Below are 20,926 nucleotides of genomic sequence, written 5' to 3'. Positions count from 1 at the left end.
TATGTGGCTGTGGGATGCATGGGATTAAATATATTTGTATTAGATTACGGTATATGTACCACATGATGATAAAGATATTTTTTTTAAAATACTTGATGAATCAATTGTCTTTTTTTTATACCAGAATTGGTATACATTGGGGCATTGGAATGGCGTATCCCTTCCTAGTTTGATAGAACAACTAGTAAGGGAATTAAATCCAATCAGGGTAGGTTATCAATTTTGTTTTTACTTGATGAACAATTTGGCATTGGTAGAGTTTCTTGGAGACAGAAAAATAGAAAATTCAAGAGAGTATACTTTTTTCAGAAAAACAAATCTTTTTCAAGAATTGATTTGATATGGATTTCAAAAACTTTGGCTAATATATAGTCCAAGTAGGCATTTTATCAAAGACTTTTTCTGACCACAGTCCAGTTAAATTAATACTAAAGACAAAATTTACCATTTTCAGATGGAAATTAAATGAAGCATTACTTCAAAAAGACTGTGTAGTAGAGAATTGAAAAAAAAATTAAATGAGGTTTTTTATAGCAACCCTGACAAAGACACAGAATTAAAGATTGCCTGAGATGCTAGTAAAGCTGCAATGACAAGGTGTTTTATTCAGTATAATTCTGAAATTAAACACAAGAAAAATGCAAACTATTCTAGAGGAAATTCAAAGAAAAGATGAACTATGGAAAGCATCAACAGATTCCTCCATTTTATATCAAATCAAACTTTTATAGCAACAATTATAGATGTTAATTGTACAAGAAATAGAAACCAAATTAATGAAATTACTGAATTTGCCAACATACCAGGGAGACAGTTGGCTTATAAACTGAGAAAACAGAAAGAAAAAAACCCTAAAAATTCAAGAAGGTAATAACACTGTAGTAGATAATGCATTATTATTCAAATGTATATAGGAGACAGGAAGTCTCCTTGGAACTATTGGAAAGGAGATGGATAATTATTTGAATAAACAGAATTTACCTAAGCGTACACAAGCTCAGAAACAAATTATGAATAGCCCAATAACTGCTTTTGAAACCTCAGAAGTTATAATGAAAATTAAAACAGGGAAAGCAGATTTTTGAGTTTATGCTGGAAATGTTTTGAGGATCAACTTTTAATTCCACTTAAAAAAGTGATGCAGCTAAAAACTTTAATATATACTAAGTGTGCCATACCAGATTCCCGGAAAGAGGCAAATATTGTTTTATTACTGAGGAAGGACAAGATTTGGTTTTAATAAGATTTATAGACCAATTTCATTCTTGAATAATGACTATAAAATTTTTACAATAATATTGAGAGAGATTAAAATATTTTAATGAAAAACACAGGTGTTAAAATTAATAAGGTTAAGTACTAGGGATTAAACTAACATGAATTGTATGTTGTTTCGGAATAAATTAAAATATGGAATGACATTCAGAAAGACTAGTGAGATGGGATAAACTATACTTCTCACTGTTGGATGGGATGTTATTAAGACAAAGTTTTAGGGAAAAAGAAAAGGCCTTGATTTTGAACCCATTGGATGTGAAGACTAAGGAGGTTATTAAGCTATTAAGAGGACAATTTGATAAATTAATGGCTGACCAAGTGGCAACCAATTTGCGGTTTGCTAGGCATAATACTTTTTGCAATGCTAACAAGCCAGGTAGATGGCTAGCTTATAGACTAAGGAAAAAGCAAAGGGCTTCTAATATAGATAAAATTGAACATAAGGGAAAGGTTCTGTTTCAATAGGATCTTATTAAGGAGGCCTTTCTGGACTTTTATTCTAAATTATATGCTAAGGAGAAGATTAATGAAAAAGATATTGATGTATATTTGGAGAATGCTAGCATCCCGGTTCTTACGCAGGTACAAAAAGAGGAGATTAACCAATTGATAACAGAAGAAGAAATTCTTACAGCAATTAAGGAATTGAAGTTGGATAAAGCACCAGGTACGGATGGTTTGACTGCGGTTTACTACAAAAATTTACAAATGGAGTTGATAAAGCCGTTAAAGGAGCTGTTTCAGATAATTCAGAGAGGGGGAAAGGTGCCTCCGTCTTGGAGAACTGCTTTTATCTCTTTGATACCGAAGGAAGATCAAGATGCTACTCAAGTTAAAAATTATAGACCGATATCACTTTTAAATACAGATTATAAGATATTTGCTAAGGTGTTGGCTAATAGACTGATGAGGGTTCTGCAACAGGTGATTCATGGGGATCAAACTGGGTTTATTAGTGGTAGGCAAATGAAAAATAATGTGAGGCATATAGTTGATGTGTTAGAGTTTTTGGAAAGGAACAACCAGATCCCTGCGACGCTAATTTTTTTAGATGCTGAAAAAGCTTTTGATCAATTGAATTGGCAATTTTTGATGAAAGTTCTAGATAAAATGAATTTTGGGGATAAATTTTTGCAACCAATTAGGGCATTATATCAAAAACAAACTGCCCGAATAATAGTTAACAATAGCTTGACTGAAGCTTGTAATATTGAGAAGGGCACAAGGCAAGGGTGTCCGTTATCGCCTTTGTTATTTGTGTTAACATTGGAGATATTATTGGTAAAAATACGGAACTCGGAAAGAATTAAGGGTATACAAATTAGAGATCAGGATTATAGATTGAGAGCGTTCGCAGATGATCTGGTTGTTACGGTGACCCAGCCGGAAAACTCTGTTGTGGACCTGATGGAGATAATAATACAATATGGGAAGGTTTCTGGATTTAAAGTTAATGTACAAAAAACTAAAATTCTGGCCAAAAATATGACAGTATCGCAAAGGGCTCTTTTAGAAGGATTAACTGGATTTGAGATTGTCAAGAGGGTCAAATACTTGGGGGTGTTTTTGTCACCCTCTAATACAAAGTTATATAAAAATAATCATGAAAGATTATGGGGAAAAGTTCAAAAAGAAATGGAGAGCTGGGAGAAATTGCAACTGTCTTTGTTGAGGCGAATCGCAGCAGTGAAAATGAATGTCCTGCCTAAATTTTTATTTTTATTTCAAATGATACCGGTTCTTAAGAAAGATTCTAATCTGGAGGAATGGCAGCGAGGTATCAATAAATTTGTCTGGGCAGGGAAAAGGCCACGAGTTAAACTTAAGATTATGCAGGATACTCGTGAAAGAGGTGGCCTTAAAATGCCCAATCTCAAATTATATTATGAAGCTGCTGCGTTAGCAGGAATAAGTGATTGGATTAATTTGACACAAGAGAGATTATTAAATCTTGAGGGCCACAACTTGTTATTTGGCTGGCATGCATATTTGTTGTATGATAAGAAGGTAGATAATGTGTTCAAAGTGCATATTTTAAGACAGGCATTGTTGAGAGTCTGGAAGAAGTATAGACATAAGTTAGATTGTAAGATACCATTGTGGGCAATTCCAAAACACGCAATAGAAAATATAAATGTTGGTTTTAAACATGATGTGACTACGTATAAGGAGATTTTAAGTCTGGAAAGAAATGTCTGGTGTCTGAAACCGTACGATCTCTTGCGAGATGAGAAGATTATTCAAACTTGGTTTCAATATATTCAGCTACGGGCCAGGTGGAAAGAAGATCTGAAAATTGGTTTTACAATGACTGATGAGAATCTGATAAAGCAAATTAGAAATCAGGGTCCTGCACATATCCAACGGATATATCTTGCATTGATAGAAATTGATTCAGAAACAGAACTTGTTAAAGATTGCATGATAAAATGGGCCCAAAATATCCAAGAAGTTATTACAATGGACACGTGGGAAAAGATTTGGGTGAGGAACGTAAAATTTACACAAGCTCAAAATTTAAGAGAGAACTTTTATAAAATGTTTTATAGATGGCATTTAGATCCTAAAAAGCTTGCAAGTATGTATCCGAACTATCAGCCCAAATGCTGGAGGTGTGGTGACGAAGATGCAACATATTTTCATATATGGTGGACTTGCAAAAAGGTTAAGGCCTTTTGGATTAAAATTTGGTGGAATATGCAGAAGATCTTCAAGCAAAAGATAAACTTTTGTCCGCAATTCTTTCTGTTGGGTATAATTACAGAAGCTACTGTTGTGGACACTAAGTTGATGTTGAATTTAATTACGGCAGCAAGACTCTTAATAGGTCAGTATTGGAAGAAGGAGGAACTTCCGACTATAGAAGAATGGACTTAAGGTTTCAGACCTGGCAAAGATATCGGCTTATTTGAAAGATCACTCGCAAGAACGTTACATTATGGAGTGGAGAAAATGGATTGAGTATATCCAGAACAAATATGGGACTAAAAGTTTCATGTAGCATTTGAATAAGTCATCCTTTTTTTCTTTTTTCTTTTTTTTATATTTAATAGTAATAGTGTTTGTAGTTATCCTATATGAGCTAGAGAGTGATAGATTTTAGAGTTTGTGGTTGTTAGCATTTGGATGTTTATGATTGTTTTTTTTTTGTGTTTTTATACCCTGTACTTAGCTCTGGGAAGTCGGGGGGGGGGAAGGGGGGAGGGGTAGGGAGGGATGGGTATGGGAGGGGGAGGGGGGATTGTTAAAGATAAAATGTATGTTAAAACTTTTCAATAAAAAAAAAGACAAAGTTTTACTTAGGATGTTATTTTTATTTCAGACTATACCAGTATTGGCAACTGATTTACTCTTTAAACAATGGTACAAAGAAATTTCTATAGTTGTATGACAAGGTAAGAAATCAATTAAACATAGATTATTGCAAAACGTGAAACACAATGGATTACGACTACTGGACTTAAAAACTGTATTTTGAGGCATCTTGTTTGGTATGGATGAAGGAATGGGTGACTTTAAGTAATAGATTTATTGGAGTTAGAGAAACATGAGTTGAGATTTGGGTGGCACAGCTATGTGGTATGGCAAAGGTTAATATAGATTTTAAAAATCATTTTATTAGACATGCCTTATTGAGTTTGGAATAGTATAAAGTAACATTTTGTTCTAAAATCTCTATGGCCGTCACCACTGGAAACCTTTTTTAGAAGAGAAATTTTAGTTATACCAACTTTGTTTACTTATGCTGATTTATTGATTGTTACTGAAAGAGAACCTAGATTAAAAACAAGAGACTGTTAAAGAAGGAAGGATATATTTGTCATTAGGTTGCCTAGGACCAATTGGCAGAAAGATTTAAACTGGATAAAAAGAATTCTGTTTTTGTAGATAAAAATACAGACTTTGAAAGTGATTATCTACTAATGACAAACTTCTCATTGCCAAATTATATAAATAGTTATTGAAAATGGACCAGGAGAATGAAGTTAAAGTGCATATGATTAAATAGGCAAAAACTTTGGATATAAATGGTTGATCAATGGGAAAATGTGTGGACTAATGGATTGAAATTTTACTGATGTATAATATGAAATTTTATTTTTATAAAATGACATATTGCTGGTATTTAACTTCTGAGAAATTGTCAAAGACGTTTAAGGGAATATCAAATGAGTGCTGGAAAGGTAATCAATGTGAAGGTATCTTTTATCACCTTTGGTGGACATATAAGACTGAAAACGTATTGGGATCAGTATATTGTTTGATTCAGAAAATATTGAAAATGGTTGAAATTGAAATCTGAAGCTTTTAGGTATCATGGATAAACAGATTGAAAGAAAACATGGGATTTTGTTTCTATATATGGCATTGATACTTTTATATATCAAAGGTGGAAAGATACACAAATTCCCACAATTGAAGAGCAAATTGTGAAATAAGAAGAATTGATACTGACTACCGTACTTTGATGAAAGATAAAACTTATCTAGTTTGTTTCCATTTGGAGACCAGTTTTTGATTTCTTGTTTGAGAAAGATAAAAATGAAGATTTGATTTTAGATTTTGATAATTAGATCCATTATGATTATGGAAATAATGTCTATTTTTACTGTTATTATTAGACATGTGTACTGTATATTCTTTTATGTTTATATTTAAACTAAAGTAATAAATTATTTTGTTATATAATTCTAGTGTTATTTTGATTGTTTAACTTACATATTTTATATGATTTCTGTGTTTTGTTTCAGGCTAGAGTAAGACATTGCTTTATTATATGTTTATATCTGTAGTGAAGAAAGTTAGAAGACAACTTTTTCTTGCTTTGATTTCTTTTTCTTGTCACTTTTTAACATTTCTTTCCTTTTTGGTCCCTTTCCCCCATTTTACTTTTCTGCTATGTTTTATCTCTCTTTGAAACTTAATAAAGTTGATAAAAATAATTAGTGAAAAATCTTGGCAGTTATACCCCCTTTGTTCTGAAGCCTACTCCTCTTCCAAAAATTCTTTCAAGAGTGGGGGCCTCTGGGAATGAGGTCAGAAATTGCTTATTGAGATGATTAAAATCAAATTCCACTTGCTAGATTGGTTAGAAGTTATATGTTTTGTTTTTCTTCTAGTTTTTACAACATGAACTGAAGAGAACCATTTTTTCCCACAGTCATGAGTGTAAACTAATGTAACACCAAGAAATTTTCTGTCAACTTACCGCTTCAACAAGGCTGTTGGCACTACCGTGGAATTGCCTGCCACACTCTCTTGTCTGACTGGGAACTATTAGGGAGACTGGCCTGGCTTTTCGGGTGCTGCTAGAGCTGGTGCTATCACAATATAAGGAGCTGCAGAATATTGATGGGAAGCTATTATTGAGTTTCTCATTGGAGGCCTCCTCATCAGGCCACAATCCTTTATCATGTTGCTGTGGCCAGTCTTGTGTACAATGTGTTGCAGATGATGTGGAGCAGGGTCGAGAAGATCTAATTGATGAATGACTACTTTGAAGAGGACTCTGACCTCCAGCTGATAGTGCCTGTAGACAGAAAACATGATAAATTAGTATGTCAGCAACATTGTGTTTCAGAAGGTGGGGGAAAATGAACCAAATATTTTTGAAAAACGTTCAGCTTAGCTTGGAGCTGGCTGTAGTTGGATAATGATATTCCTTTAACCTGCTGTCCTATATTTCATATTGACAATATCCTCAATCTTATAGAAAACTAGAACATAGATCAAAAAGTAACTTTAACCAAAAACGAATGAATGTCTGCTCTTCACCTGTTTGTAACTTGAAACTTACTAACTGAACAAGGATAATACATGGTTGATTATTCTTGTATATACCGTAATACCATTTAGAATTTCATGGACAGTTTAATGGATTTTAAGATAATTTACATATATTTTATACACGGGAGTGATTCTATCATTATTTTCTGAATAGAGAAGAGTGGCATTCATTTGAAACTAGTGTGCTTGCTGGGAAGCTGTGTTTGTGTAAACTAGCACCTCTACATGATATATAGATAGTCACCATGATTTTTACGACAGATTATTATAACAGATTTGTCATTATATTGTTTTAAGACATTGTAACATGATGCTCTATTTTAAATTCTCCAATTCCATGATTTTATTACACTCTTTGGCCAAAATAAAATAAAATCATGTTGGAGTGAAAATTACAGCACAAAATTTGCCCGTATAACATGACAGCTGAATTGTTACCTGCATTGAGTAAAAATTAAGCCATATTAAGCGTTGTATTTCTGTATCAATAATTATTATCTATTAATGTGAGAAGTGAAAAACTCACTGAAAGGTAGTTTAGTTTAAACCAATAGTTGACTAATAAAAATCAAACTTTGGCTTCAACTCTGATCAGACCTGCTTGAAATCATAATGCTGTGTTAATGGAGGTATATAGTAGTTGGCTGGAGTTTAGCCTCAAAAAACTTTGATGGCTGTTAGGATCCAACGACTACCGTTAGCTATAAAAAATGAATAGATAAAGCACTCCCCTGGACATTGTTAACATCCCTTCTTATGCCACTCATGAATCTGTTACATGGAAGGTCAATCTGTAAAATCTGGGAAAGATTGTATTAAAGGGTTAAAATACTGTGTCATCAGGCTTGGTAGCTGGAAGAGAAAATTATCAGTTCAAAAGCAGGCTTTTTCTTTTTTTCTCTTCACTGTGCAAAATCCAGCTATAGTTTACTATAGCTCATGAAGAAAAATATAAACTGTGTTTATCTCATGAAAGCCAAATGGCATCTTGTGCCATTTGGCTTTCATAAGATAAACATCATTTATATTTTTCTTCATGAGCTATAGTAAACTTTCTCCCTGAAAACCTCTCAGTCTTCCAAGTGGGTGATTCAATTAAATATGTTGTATTAATAAATGACACCTTAAAGACTCTTGTAGTAGTTTATCCAGGAACAAATATATTATGGCATGGGTGTTAGTGGCTATAGTCCATTTCATCACATGCAGTTCATAATAATTTATTTGTTTTCAATTTTTGATAACTCTTGTGCTGTTGGGAGTTTGCTTTAGGAAAGTCAGTAAGTCATCAAATATAAAGATCTTACCCTCTAAACAATCTTCAATTACTTTTCCAATTCTGTAGAACAGAATTCTGTAGCGATATTTTAGGCAGATAGCTTATTATTTGTGATATTATTTTGATTTTACTTTCACTAATAGCCTTTTTATTAGATGTATACATTGGACATTAGATACATATACCTGCATACATTCAGATTAGAAAATTAACCATACCATTTATGATGAAGAGATCAGATTGTGTACCTTATTTTTTAAATGCAATATGATTCAAAGGATGGCTGTTTCTAGATGCAAATACTCTCACCTGACGATGTACTAGATGCAAAGGTAATGTTGTTTTCTGGGGGACACCTGCAGTCTGATTTTTCTGTCTCTTTAGACACTCTAGATGAACGGATGCTCTTCGACCTAGAAAGCCAATTACACAGTACGAAAATAGATTAATCCAACTGCATAATCATTGAAAGGAGAGCATTAGCCTATGAAGCAGACACAGGAATCAAATATAGGTAGCCCTTGACTTATGACTAGTCACTTAAGCGACTGTTTGAAATTACAATGGACCTCCCCAGAGCTATTATGATACAATTTTGAAGTTCTGATGCCTCTCCCCACGGTCATCTGATTGCATTTTGGGTGCTTGAAAACTACCCTTCATTTATGGCTTTTTGCAGTGTCCAGCATCCTGTGACTGAAACCAGCATTTACTTCTAGGTGCTAGGAAAAAATGCCCACTGGGTACCATGGTTTTGCTTAATGTCTGTGGAATTTGTTTAATAACCACAGTGTTTGCTAAATGACCACTGCAAAAACATTGTAAAATTGGTGTGCCGTCACATGGTGACCCATTTAACAACCAGCATGACTTTTGACTATAATCCAGGGTTCAATTATGATCATATGTTGAAGTATCACACTTCCCTTGTATCACTGATAGGACTCTGTTACTTGTACAGTAGTAAAGACTTGTCAGCTAGAAGAGTGTTCTGCAATGAAGCTCCTGTTTATATCTTTTTAGCCCAATTCTGTTAAATAAATGTGAGTGGAGGCAAAATTGTTGTGTGTGTGTGTGTGTGTGTGTGTGTGTGTGTGTGTGTGTATGGCATTTTTAAGAGAAAATCATTGGCGTAGAAAAGATTAATAATTCCCACTCAGCTAATGGGCTTTTATGTTAAACTGACAAACACACAATTTGGGTTTACACAATTCTTAATTAAACATTGCTTGTATTTATATGGTCTATTTCTCATTGAGATAATAAATCTGGACTATAACTAGAAATTTACATTTCAGACCATTTTGCAATTTCTTTTTAAAATATATTTGCAAAACGTGAATATCAAGAAAATAATCTAGATAGGAACTCTCATTTTACAGGATTTCCCTCTAACATATGTCTCTAATTATATTTTGAAGATATGAAGATACAAGATTTGCTCATTTGATATTTGTGAAAACAAGGATTATCCTATTTGAATTGCAAGTTTTAATTCAATAGTAGTTTTCAAGCAGTTGAAAAATGTTTGTGCTCCTGGATAAATTGACAGAATCTCAGTATATTCCAACATTCTGGCAGCTAATAGCTAAAAGCCATGAAAATATGTATCAGCTGTGTAGTCTATTTCATGTTTGCAACAAATGATATATTTTTAATAGATTGCACAATTTTTAAAATGTCAACAGTATTACTTAGTGATGAGGAATGTAGAAATCCAATCTTTGGAGATGGCTGGATATCTTCTTTGTTTTCTGGGAGAGTTAGCTGTCTGTGTTCATCATCTTGATATGATAACCTGTAATTGAAAATGCCATGTTTTTCCAAAATATACAAATTAGCCAACATGTTGTACAGTTCTTAAAGAGGAACACAGCCTCCTTTATCAGATTTAATTAGGCTAATGTCAAACTATATAATGTAGGGTTAGTGGTCTAACCCCCAAATCTGCAGAATTTGCCTCTCAGTTCTGTTCCACATAGCAAGCTGTTGTTACTCATTCTATAATGGGATGATGAAATATTTGAGAATGATGTTTTAGAATGAGTTTCTTTATGCCTTAGTTTTCAACCATATTTCTTCCTTAAACAACCTACGATACTAATTATACGCACAATAGTATAGTTAGGAATACATTGGTAATTCATCCACAAATTAGGAATATATTGGTATGTGGGAGCAGGTTTTTATAACCTCCAGCAATTGACAATGCAGGTATCAGATTCTTCTCACTATAGAGAACAGTAATCTGGGAGCTAGCTAGTGGTAAAATCCAGAAATAATTCCTTTATGGGTATGATATACATATGCCTAGATTTATGACTTATTTATTTTCATACTACAGTTATTGAGTTAATTCAGATAACATGATTTGCCTAGAAATACTATACATGCTTGTTCCCTCTCCCCCCCATCTTTGTGTATTCTATTATTTGAAACAGCAACTGACAATTTAAACTATGATATAAATATATGGAAAAAATTACTAATGTATTTCTAATCTGGAACTATTGGAAAGGCAAGACTGAATTTTATTTTTATTTTTTATTTTAATTCCATTTATATCCCGCCCTTCTCCGAAGACTCAGGGCGGCTTACAAGCTTAGCAAATCACAATTTTGTGATTTCATTCCTAAAAATTCCAAAACAACCTGTATACTGCAATAAAATACTCACATTTCAGGTGATAACAAATTTGGTTCACTACAATAATCCGTTTCTTCATTTAATTGCTCACTATATGTTTCATCCTCCTGAGGAGCTTCTTCTTCACTAACAATTGCTACTTGGCTGTCTCTGGAATAGGATCTAATAAGCAAAAAAATCAGAATGATTTATGGTTATTGAAGAAAATCTAGAAATTCTACGGTGAAAACACTGAATCTGTTGCATTATTTTTAAACAGCTCCTGGCAAAATTAACTTATAAGAAAGATAATAATGATAATATAATAATATACTTTACTCAGAACAGCTTACATCCTGTGACAATACTTCTAACATCAAACTTCTACATCTGCCCATCCCAAGTCCTTGGAAAGGACTTGATAGGTGGACAAAAATGCCAAATCTAGTCTGAACATCTGGCTGCTTGTGCAACGAACCATAATATATTAAATGTATATACTATCTGACTCCCAATGACTCTGGGCAGTTTACAATTGTTAAAACATTTAAAAACAAAGAACAATGTGAAAACAAAAACAGCACAAGACAAAAGAACAAAATGGCAAATAAACCCAGAAGAGAACAAAAAGGAAGAAAGGAGTGTTACTCTTCTCTTTAAGGTTCTTTAAAATAGTAACACAGTGGGAATCATTCAAATTTTGAGGTGAACCTTATTCCAGATAGCATTATTTGGAACCCAGGATGTGCCAACCCTGCCAAATTGAATTGGTCTGGCAAATGAGATACAGATCTCCTGTATGGAAATTAATTTGGAAATGGGGAAGCAAGATATGAAGCATCTGCCTTAAGATTTCCTGTTCACCATGCTTGTCCACACTTCTGAAACAGAATAATAATAAAGATTTTTGAAGAAACAAATCTAAAACCTACATCAATACTCAAATGGTCTATTAGTATTGCTCATGGCTCATGTATTGAATTGCATTTTATTTTGTTGGGAGTGTAGCTTTTAAATTGCTTTGCTTCCAGCAAACCTACATACACATCTTCTTAAAGCACTTATTTTGCCATTACTATCCTCTCGTTGGTATTTGGTGATTCAAGTGCATTACTGTGAATTAACTGAAATAACTGCCACTGTTTTATTCTGAGTTTAGGAATAAATCAGAGGGACAGATGACTAAATTAATGCTTTCCGTGTATCTGTTTTTTTGCTATTTTTTTTTAAAAAAACAAGCTAGTTGTAAATGCAGGTGTGATTCAGGAAACAGCACAGGAAGAACAAATTGACCCCTGCCACTGCTCCAAAAAGACTGTCAATTCACACAACAGCATTCCAGTGATAATTATTTTTTTATTGATTAGGTGTATGTAGCTATCTGATGTATAATCATGACTCTAGGTGGCAGTATACCAAATAAAAACCAAGCAAAAAACATTTGAGTACAGTTAAGAGAGCATAAGAAGTAATGCAACCCATAGGCAACATATCAACAATACAGAGACAGGGGTCAATCAATCCCTGTATTTTGTTTCCCAGAAAACAGGGTCATCTGTCATCCTCATCAAGTATCTAAAGGGGAAAAGTTCTTTAAAATTTTCTGCAAGGTGAAGAGAATTGGGGCTATCTGAGCTTTGAGTGGGGTGGGGTGGGATAGCGATTATTCCAAAGTGAAGACATTGCCATAGAAAAGGCATTGCCTCAGGGAGGAGACCTGAAACATGTCCATCCTGTGAGAGAAAGTAGAATAAACCCAAAGGCTAGGGACAAGTGGTCCTGCAAATGAATTGTTAAGATTATATATAATTTGTGGTTTAACCATAACATCAACATTGATTCAGTATAATTGAAATGCATTTTGGATAAGTAATCCACAAAAACACTCTAAGTTTGCTGTTTACAATAGTAACAAACCTCTTACTTATCTGTGTTATAGCAATATTGTTCTCCTCCCTCACTACACTTGAAAACTAAAATTTAACATGATTTGATCAATGAATGTTTATATGAAATACAGATGAACAGCAAGATTACCTCCCTCCCTAATGTTTCATAATAATGTGTCCTAATTCATTAGGAAAGCATGAGAAGAAGAAAAAAATAGAGATGTCAAGAAGGAAAGAACGTGGTGTTTTTGGATTGCTATAGTTTTGTAGAGTAAGGGAGAAATCTGGATTACAGACCTATTTGCCCAGCTTTTTAAAATTATGCTTCAGAAAACAGGGCAAACATTAGTCAAGTTGCCTAGCTATGAACTGACGCAATCTCATCAAAAATAAAATATTAACAATTAGTATTTCCTATTGAACAATATTATTTTAAAAATAATTAAACTACAGAGGATCTCAATATGACATTTTACATGAAATTTCCTCAGTACAGTATACTAAACAATCCACCTAGTTGTTAAGGGTAGTTGCCACCAGTTCAAAGTAAATTTTTCAAATTAATAACAGGGTCAGGTTGAGATGTCCAAAGCATTTCAGCAATACTTTTTCAGCAATCCCAATTTCATTTCAGTATGATAAGAATTAATCCCATTAAAGCTTTTCAATGCCTATTTTGTCAGGATTGAAAGAGGGCAAGAACAAGGACTCTGGCTCTATTTACCTACAAGTTGAATTCACCATAAGTAATTTTTGTTTTATCTATCACAAAGATATTAGGTCTTGCATCAACTCCTAGGATGTAGTGCTTATTCATTGCCAATTATTCTTTTGCTCTTTCTACATGGTCTAAGCCTATTTATTCTGAAGGAGCACAGTAATGAGGGTTAAAGAATACACAGAAAGAAAAATAAAACAAAGCTTTTAGACACAGATTGATCTTGGTTATATTTTGCATACTTTACTTTTCATACTTTAATTATATCACACATATCCTCAATATTTGCCTCTTTATATTGAATATTTTAAAAGAACTTATAGGCACAAAGACCTTGCAATGGGTGGTTAATTTAGAATAGATAAAGTACTTTTCTTGCATATGCTTAATTATCTCACAGAATTAACTAACAAAAAATACTGCCCCTAGGGTACAACCTCTTCTTCCAGGAATACTCTGGATCATCATATCCTGGGTCCACCTACTGCTTTTGAGGTGATAGTTTGATAACTCTAGAGCCCATCACTAAAAGCTACCAAGATAGAAATAATTTAAACAGTCCAAAACTCCTGGCTGTGTTGTGTTGAGATGAAAAAGAGTACAAGTCCTTCCTGCCCCTCCCTTTACCTATAGGAGAAAATCTATTTGACAGGAGTAAAACAAAATTAGATTTCTTAGATAAAGGGAAAAAAGCCTGCCAAAATTAAAAAAATAGCATGCAAAATGCAACATGACTTGAGTTTACGAAGCAAAGGAAATGCTAGATGATGCTTGTCTGCTGTAAACAGAAACAGGTTTTTTTCCTGCCAAATTTTGATACTGCAGAAATTTCAACTTGGATTATAAACACAATATCTCCATGCTTACACTGATGAATGGATAATTAGATACACTTCACTAGGTTGCACAAATAAAATAAAATAAAAAGCATCACAGAGAAGAAGAAAAATCAGAATTTTTTGGCTGGAACATCTATCTATTTCTCATATACATTTTCTGTTTCAATCTTCCTGGATTTCCCATTTTCCTGGGATTTCCAATTTTAATCTATTACTCCCATGCTTTTCACATCTCAGGTTTAGAGCTCCTTCAGTTGGAGAATCTGGAGTAATCTTAACTCTAGATGGCACCTCATTTATGGATGAGGATTCTATGTCCGTACCTGCCTGGTATAGGGATTTGTTGGCTGCCATTTGCAACAGATATCCTTAAATATTTCTTAGGAATTATTTGATAAAGGTTATGTGATAACTTTTATCCATAAATGTTCAATAATCAAAGGCAATAATCCTGCCAATAATCAGTGGACATGTGTTAATAGCTTCTTTCCTATGCTTCTGAATTTTTGGGGAGCCAATTGGTTAGCCTTTATTAGAAACAATTCTATATTAAGATTGACATCCATCAAAGCTCTTCTTAGATTATGAAGCTGTAATATTCATTATGTAACAGACATTAACTTTCTGGCCCAAATGAGGAAGAACTAATAGAAGTCTGAGCCTTGGAATTCCCTTGGTCCATTCAGAGTTGTTTTTGCAACTGGAGAAACCGGGAACCTACTAAGTAGATAAGTAAATGAATACTGAGAAGCCATTAGGATAGTTTCCTTGAGTACCTCAACTTAACATTCTTATAGGATCTCTTATATGGTGATTTCTCAAATAATGACAAATAATAAAACGTTATTTTGTAACGTGTTTAGAGTATTCAGAGGACTCATATATACCTCAAATAGCCACTTTGGTCTAGTGGTTAAGGCTAGAAAGCAGGAGACTGAGTTCAAGTCCCACTTTAGCCACAAAAGCTTGCTGGTAGACTTTACAGTAGTCACTCTCTCAGGCCTACTTACCTCACAGGGTTGTTGTGGAAAAAATAGGAGGATGTGTTGGATATGTTTGCTGCCTTAAATTATTTGTAAAAATAATAAAAGTGGGATACAAATAAATAAAATAATCCAATAGTCTTATTTACAAAGGAGCAGATGGAAAGGAGATAGGGCTGAACCTGATAGATTAGGACTAAATACTGTCTCAATTCATTTTTTCATTACATTGCAGCACATTTTTGATGGTGTACTTACTCCTAATTCTTTATTAAAATTTAATATAATTTATTTTCTGTTTATTTTAAAATATATAACAACTTAAAATTAATTATATTTTGAAACATATGGAATAGCCATTTTCATCATCTTCTGGCAGGGAGTATGTGTGTGTGTGTATAGTATATATAAATTATATTTATTTATATACATGTGAGATGTGTAAATATTTTCAAAAGTCATTTTTTTAAAAAAAATATACACATAATGTTTCAAATTTCTGTTATATTATTATATATTTGCTCTGTGAAGTTCCATGTACAATTATAATGATCTATTAAACTGGCAAACAATAGAAATATTGCTGCTGTCAACAATCTTTACCTTCTGCAACTGAACTTCCAAGGAACCTCCTGAATCCGTACAGTGGTGGAGGAAGGGGTGCTGTAGCTGTCCACGGTGCTGACGGTGTTGGGATAGCTTGGTGGATTGTAAAAGCGGCTCAAGGCAGTATTATTGGCATTATTGATGTTAGCATTGGAACCTGATGAGGAGTAACTACTTGGAGTGAAGGTGGAATCCACAAGCTTCTCATGGGATGGGGATTCAGTGTCTCCTTGGTTGTTGCTAGATTTGTTGATGTGCAAAGGGCGCTGAGTAGTGAATGTCTGCGGGAATGAGCTTCTGCCATCACTTTGGTAATAGCTGACATGATTTCCAAACAAGCCACCAGCTCTCTGGAAGCAAAACAGAAGCATATTAATGAATGAATAAAAGCTCCAGTACAGAGGTAGTAATGTCCTACAGGAGGTTGTAAAGCAAATGCAATACAACTGGACTGACCTACAATGGTAGTTGTGGCTGTTTCAGTTGTTGTTAGGCAAATCCCAAATGGTCATTAGGCACAACAACACGTGACTGTCATTAGTGACTCCTGCCGGCTTCCCCCATTGACTTTGCTTGTTGGAAACCAGCAGTGCAGGTCACAAATAGTGATCATGTGATAGCGGAAAGCTGGACTCATCATAATTGCAAGCTGGTCGCCAAGTGCCCAAATCGCAATCATGCTGCAATAGTTGCAATTATAAGGAGCAGTCATAAGTCTCCCTGTTCATTGCTGTTGTAACATCAAATAGTTATTGAACAAGTGGTTGCTGAATATGCCATAATAGCATATCTTGTTGTGTGCATTCACCATTTAATAGGATGCTTTTTTGGAGCAGTACTTGCAAATAAATATCTGGCTCTTAAAACTCCAATGTACAATGTCTTAGTTTCCCTTTTGCATAGCAATGATATGTAGTCAGGATGCTTCTGTCTATCAGGAATAGAATAGAAATCCTTCATATCCTCCATCTTTGGCATGCATATTCCTAAATTAACACCGGGCACTCAGCAATCCTCAGCTAAGTTCCCAGCAATCCTTCATTGAGGTGAAACTGAGCTAAGCAGAAACTACTTTAGAGTTACTTGATTTCTACAATAGATTCCTTAGGTTATTGTTTTCTTTTCCAAAGCTGCAGAGGAAGAGGAAGGCAAGGGAGATGAATGAAATCTGTGTCTGTGTATTGGTGAATGTTGTATGTGCATACATACTTGTAATTTTACAATACAGCACGTAACGTGGTTCTTGAGCCTATTCATCTCTGCTTTAATATGTTGGGAATGTAGAAACATAACATTAACAGTAGTGATGGAAAGAATTTTAGTTTTGCATTGTACTAATCACATTCAGCTAAGAAGGAGGCATAAGTCTTTTAAATCTGAGGTTTATGCACTACTTCTGCCAATCCTGTCTATTGATTCTGTAATCTTTGATTTCTCATAAGAAGTAAATACTGACTAAAAACACAGATGATGTTATAGTATAAATTTGAAATGCCTTTTTAAGATATCTGTTTTTTATTATTCTTATAGTTTTCTCTGTTCATCCTGTACTGCATATACTTCAGTCTATGAATCTGACTGAATAGTTTTGGATCATTCTGCTGCACACCAGATTGCATCTTCATGGTAAAAGCACTTACCCTGAAAATATCATCTTCAGAAGCAGCAGAAACAGCTTCTTTCATGGCCTTGTCTAATTCCTCTTCTGCTGTCAAGTCTCCAGATATTGCCCTTCGAATCTCTGGTCCAATGTCATGTAATGTGCGTAGACCAGCCTAGAAAATATTACGGTTTAGCATACTGGTAGATAAAAGAAATAAAACTGACCTTAAAATACATTGGTCCTTAACACCTACTAAATCTCAATATAATTGGATGTTGTAGTGCTGGGGATTTTGAGCACAAGTCATAAACATATTTGTGCTGAGTGCTATTTTCCTATCAGCTGATTCATTCTGCAATTCTAAATTGACAAAAATTTTTTTGTAGAGAATAGTTTCCCTGTATCCGAAATATGGAAAAAGCAATTCAGAAAAAAGAGGACCACTTTCAATCCATCTGTGACAATGGATGTTACAAAGAATGTAACTTATAAATTGTTCCCATATGTAGTGAAGTTACTTGGTCTAGTCCGAAAACATGACGAAAATTACAATGAATGCCTTCATAAACATTTCCTAAATTTCACTAGAATTTTTGAAGGATCTATATGATGGATCCTTGAGATGCTGTTTGATAATAGAATAACCTCATAACTTTACTTCCTCATAATTATGGTCTAAGTATTTGATCCAAGTATATTAATGTAGAAGTGAATATATTTCTTATCAAGATATCTTATTTCCAACCAGTGGTTCTTACATAAGAAAATACAATTTTAATTAAAAGGGCCCTGTTTATAATTAATTCTAATAACTAAAAAGGTATGTTGATAACTAGTATACCCAATATATTAGATTAATTTAAAATGCTTTTAAAATTTGGGCTGGGGATTATCATCTTGAGTTTGTAACATCAAAACTAATTAAATTCATATTTTTTAAGAGATGTTTCTCAGTTTCTGGAGTAGATCTTTGATAGGAAGGATAATGAAACTGCTGGGTTGATAGTTTCTGTCAATGTCATAATGATAAGCAATATACAGAAGATCCACTTTTGACTTTCTTTTCTGTAAACCTCATGCTAAGTATTCATTACTTACCTGTAGAGAAAGAGCATTACGTTGTGAAGGTTTGCCCACGAGACCCTGTTCTTTACGTTTTTTGAATTTTCGGAAATACTCTTGAATCAGGAACGTGGCATAGAATTTTCCAACTGTAACTTCATCATCTAGATGGCAAAAAAATTGAAAAAAATCAAATAAAAAGCTAAAAACAACTGATAGTTTGTTTTTATAATTTACCAACAAACTATTAGTTAATGATATTAATGCCTACTTTTTAAAAAAATAATAATCTCCCAGCCTTTATTTAGAAATCAAAGTATTTTGCAGTTTGGAACTGGTTAGAATAGAATAGAATAGAATAGAATAGAATAGAATAGAATAGAATAGAATAGAGCTGGAAGGGACCTTGGAGGTCTTTTAGTCCACCCCCTGCTCAAGCAGGAGAACCTATACCATCTCAGACAGGTGAATGTCTAGTCTTTTCTTAAAAATCTGCAGTGATAGAGCAGATTCTGGGGGTAAGCTGTTCCACTGGTTGATTGTTCTCACTGTCAGGAAGTTTCTCCTTCCATGTTGCTTCTTTCTTTGATCAGTTTCCAACCATTGTTTCTCGTCCTTCCCTCTGGTGCTTTGGCGAACAACCTGGTCCCCTCTGCCTTGTGGTAGCCCCTCAGGTACTGGAATACTGCTATCATGTCTCCCCTATTTCTTCTTTTCTTTAGACTAGCCAAACCCAAGTCCCGTAGCCGTTCTTCGTATGTTTTAGTCTCCAGGCCTTTGATCATCTTCTCTGAATTTTTTCCAAACTCTCAACATCTACTGCTAAGCTTGTAAGCCGCCTTGAGTCTTCGGAGAAGGGCGGGATACAAATGGAATTAAAATTAAAAAAAAATTGTGTGACATGGTGACCAAAATTGGCTGCAGTATTCCAGGTGTGGTCTTACTAGGGTTTTATAAAGTGGTAATAATACTTTGTGTGATCTTGATTCTATGCCTCTGTTTATACAACCCAGAATTGTAATAGCTTTTTTGGCTGCTGCTGCACACTACTGGCTCATAGTCAAGCGATCGTACACTAGGACTCCAAGGTCCCTCTCACAGTTACTGTTTTTGAGCCAGATCTCGCCCGATCTGTATTTGTACCTTTGGGTTTTCCTGCCTAGATGTAAGACTTTGCTTTTCTCCACACTGAAACTCATTTTGTTGGATAGGGCCCATTGTTCAAGTAAATAGAGTATTGAAAGAAAGACGGACTCACCACCTGCTGGGGGTACAACCTGATCCAACAGCTTCATGCTAGTGCGTTTCCAGATTTTCTTAATGATTGCACGCAGCTCCTCATTGGCTTGTTCCAAGTTACCTATAAGAAGATATATTAGTAAAAAAATATATTTCAGTTCTTGTACGGAGCAGTACTTTTATCTGGTCCACGGATAAAAAGAGAATCATGTAAAAATAAGAGGCCATCTTATAATACATTTTTAATAACTCTGATCCTATTAAATAAAAAAATGACGATGTCTGTCTTTTGGCCTATTTTGACCTGTGAAACATGGTGATAGATGTTTTTTTTTTGAGGCTGAAGCCAGACTTAATGATCCTGAAAAGGTAGAATGGTATTTAGAGAAACAAAAATGTAAAGATTCCCTTGAACAGAAGAAAGTTTCATGAGTAGCAGAAATATTTTAGGAACTAGTTGTGTTTTTTTTAAGAAAAGATGTTTTAAAAAGGTTTCTGTACAGCTAGATGTCAGGGGCTATTTGAGGTGACAAAGTTGTATCTATATATAAAATCTGAGTGGATCATAATTCATATTGCACCTATTCAAGTAACTGTTAATTCATCAAATATCTAGCAATATTCTATATTATGATCTTAGCTTTATGATACTGCAGTACAACACTTGGAAGACAACAGTGTGATAAATGCAATTTAAAGTATGAGATCAATTCAGAACTGAAACTGTTTCCATCTTCTACATATTAATATGGAAATGAAAACCTGCCTCAAAAAAAGTAAATTAAGCTCTGTGAGACACAGAAAAAGGTGTTATGAACAGAAATTAATTTGGATATGAATATACATCTGTTCCTTTTGAGAAGAGATTGTACACTATCTCCTGCTGATTGTATGGCTAACATACATTGTTATTGTTCCATTTTTTAAAAACTGGTTTTACTGTTCTGGAGTTGTAAGCAGCTCAGAGTTGTTTTTGTGTGATTGACTCTGAGTTAATTTATGTATGTTTTTGTGTAGT

General features: G+C 34.1%; 1 protein-coding gene across 1 annotated transcript in view; it reads right to left on the bottom strand.

Annotated features, from left to right (window-relative positions):
* Positions 1–20,926, bottom strand: part of CACNA1C (calcium voltage-gated channel subunit alpha1 C) — a gene marked incomplete at both ends in the record, with an annotated part of 519,540 nt that overhangs the window by 524 nt on the left and 498,090 nt on the right. The window contains 8 exons of the mRNA XM_081331729.1: positions 6,488–6,808; positions 8,654–8,757; positions 10,039–10,142; positions 11,021–11,152; positions 16,002–16,354; positions 17,645–17,779; positions 18,706–18,833; positions 19,928–20,029. Coding sequence (XP_081187855.1) covers positions 6,488–6,808; positions 8,654–8,757; positions 10,039–10,142; positions 11,021–11,152; positions 16,002–16,354; positions 17,645–17,779; positions 18,706–18,833; positions 19,928–20,029 — 1,379 coding nt within the window. The remainder of the gene's footprint in view (positions 1–6,487; positions 6,809–8,653; positions 8,758–10,038; positions 10,143–11,020; positions 11,153–16,001; positions 16,355–17,644; positions 17,780–18,705; positions 18,834–19,927; positions 20,030–20,926) is intronic.

The sequence above is a fragment of the Vipera berus genome (assembly GCF_964194415.1).
Source record: "Vipera berus genome assembly, chromosome: 6".
Taxonomy (NCBI): Eukaryota; Metazoa; Chordata; class Lepidosauria; order Squamata; family Viperidae; genus Vipera; species Vipera berus.
This window is presented reverse-complemented; position numbering and strand designations above follow the sequence as displayed.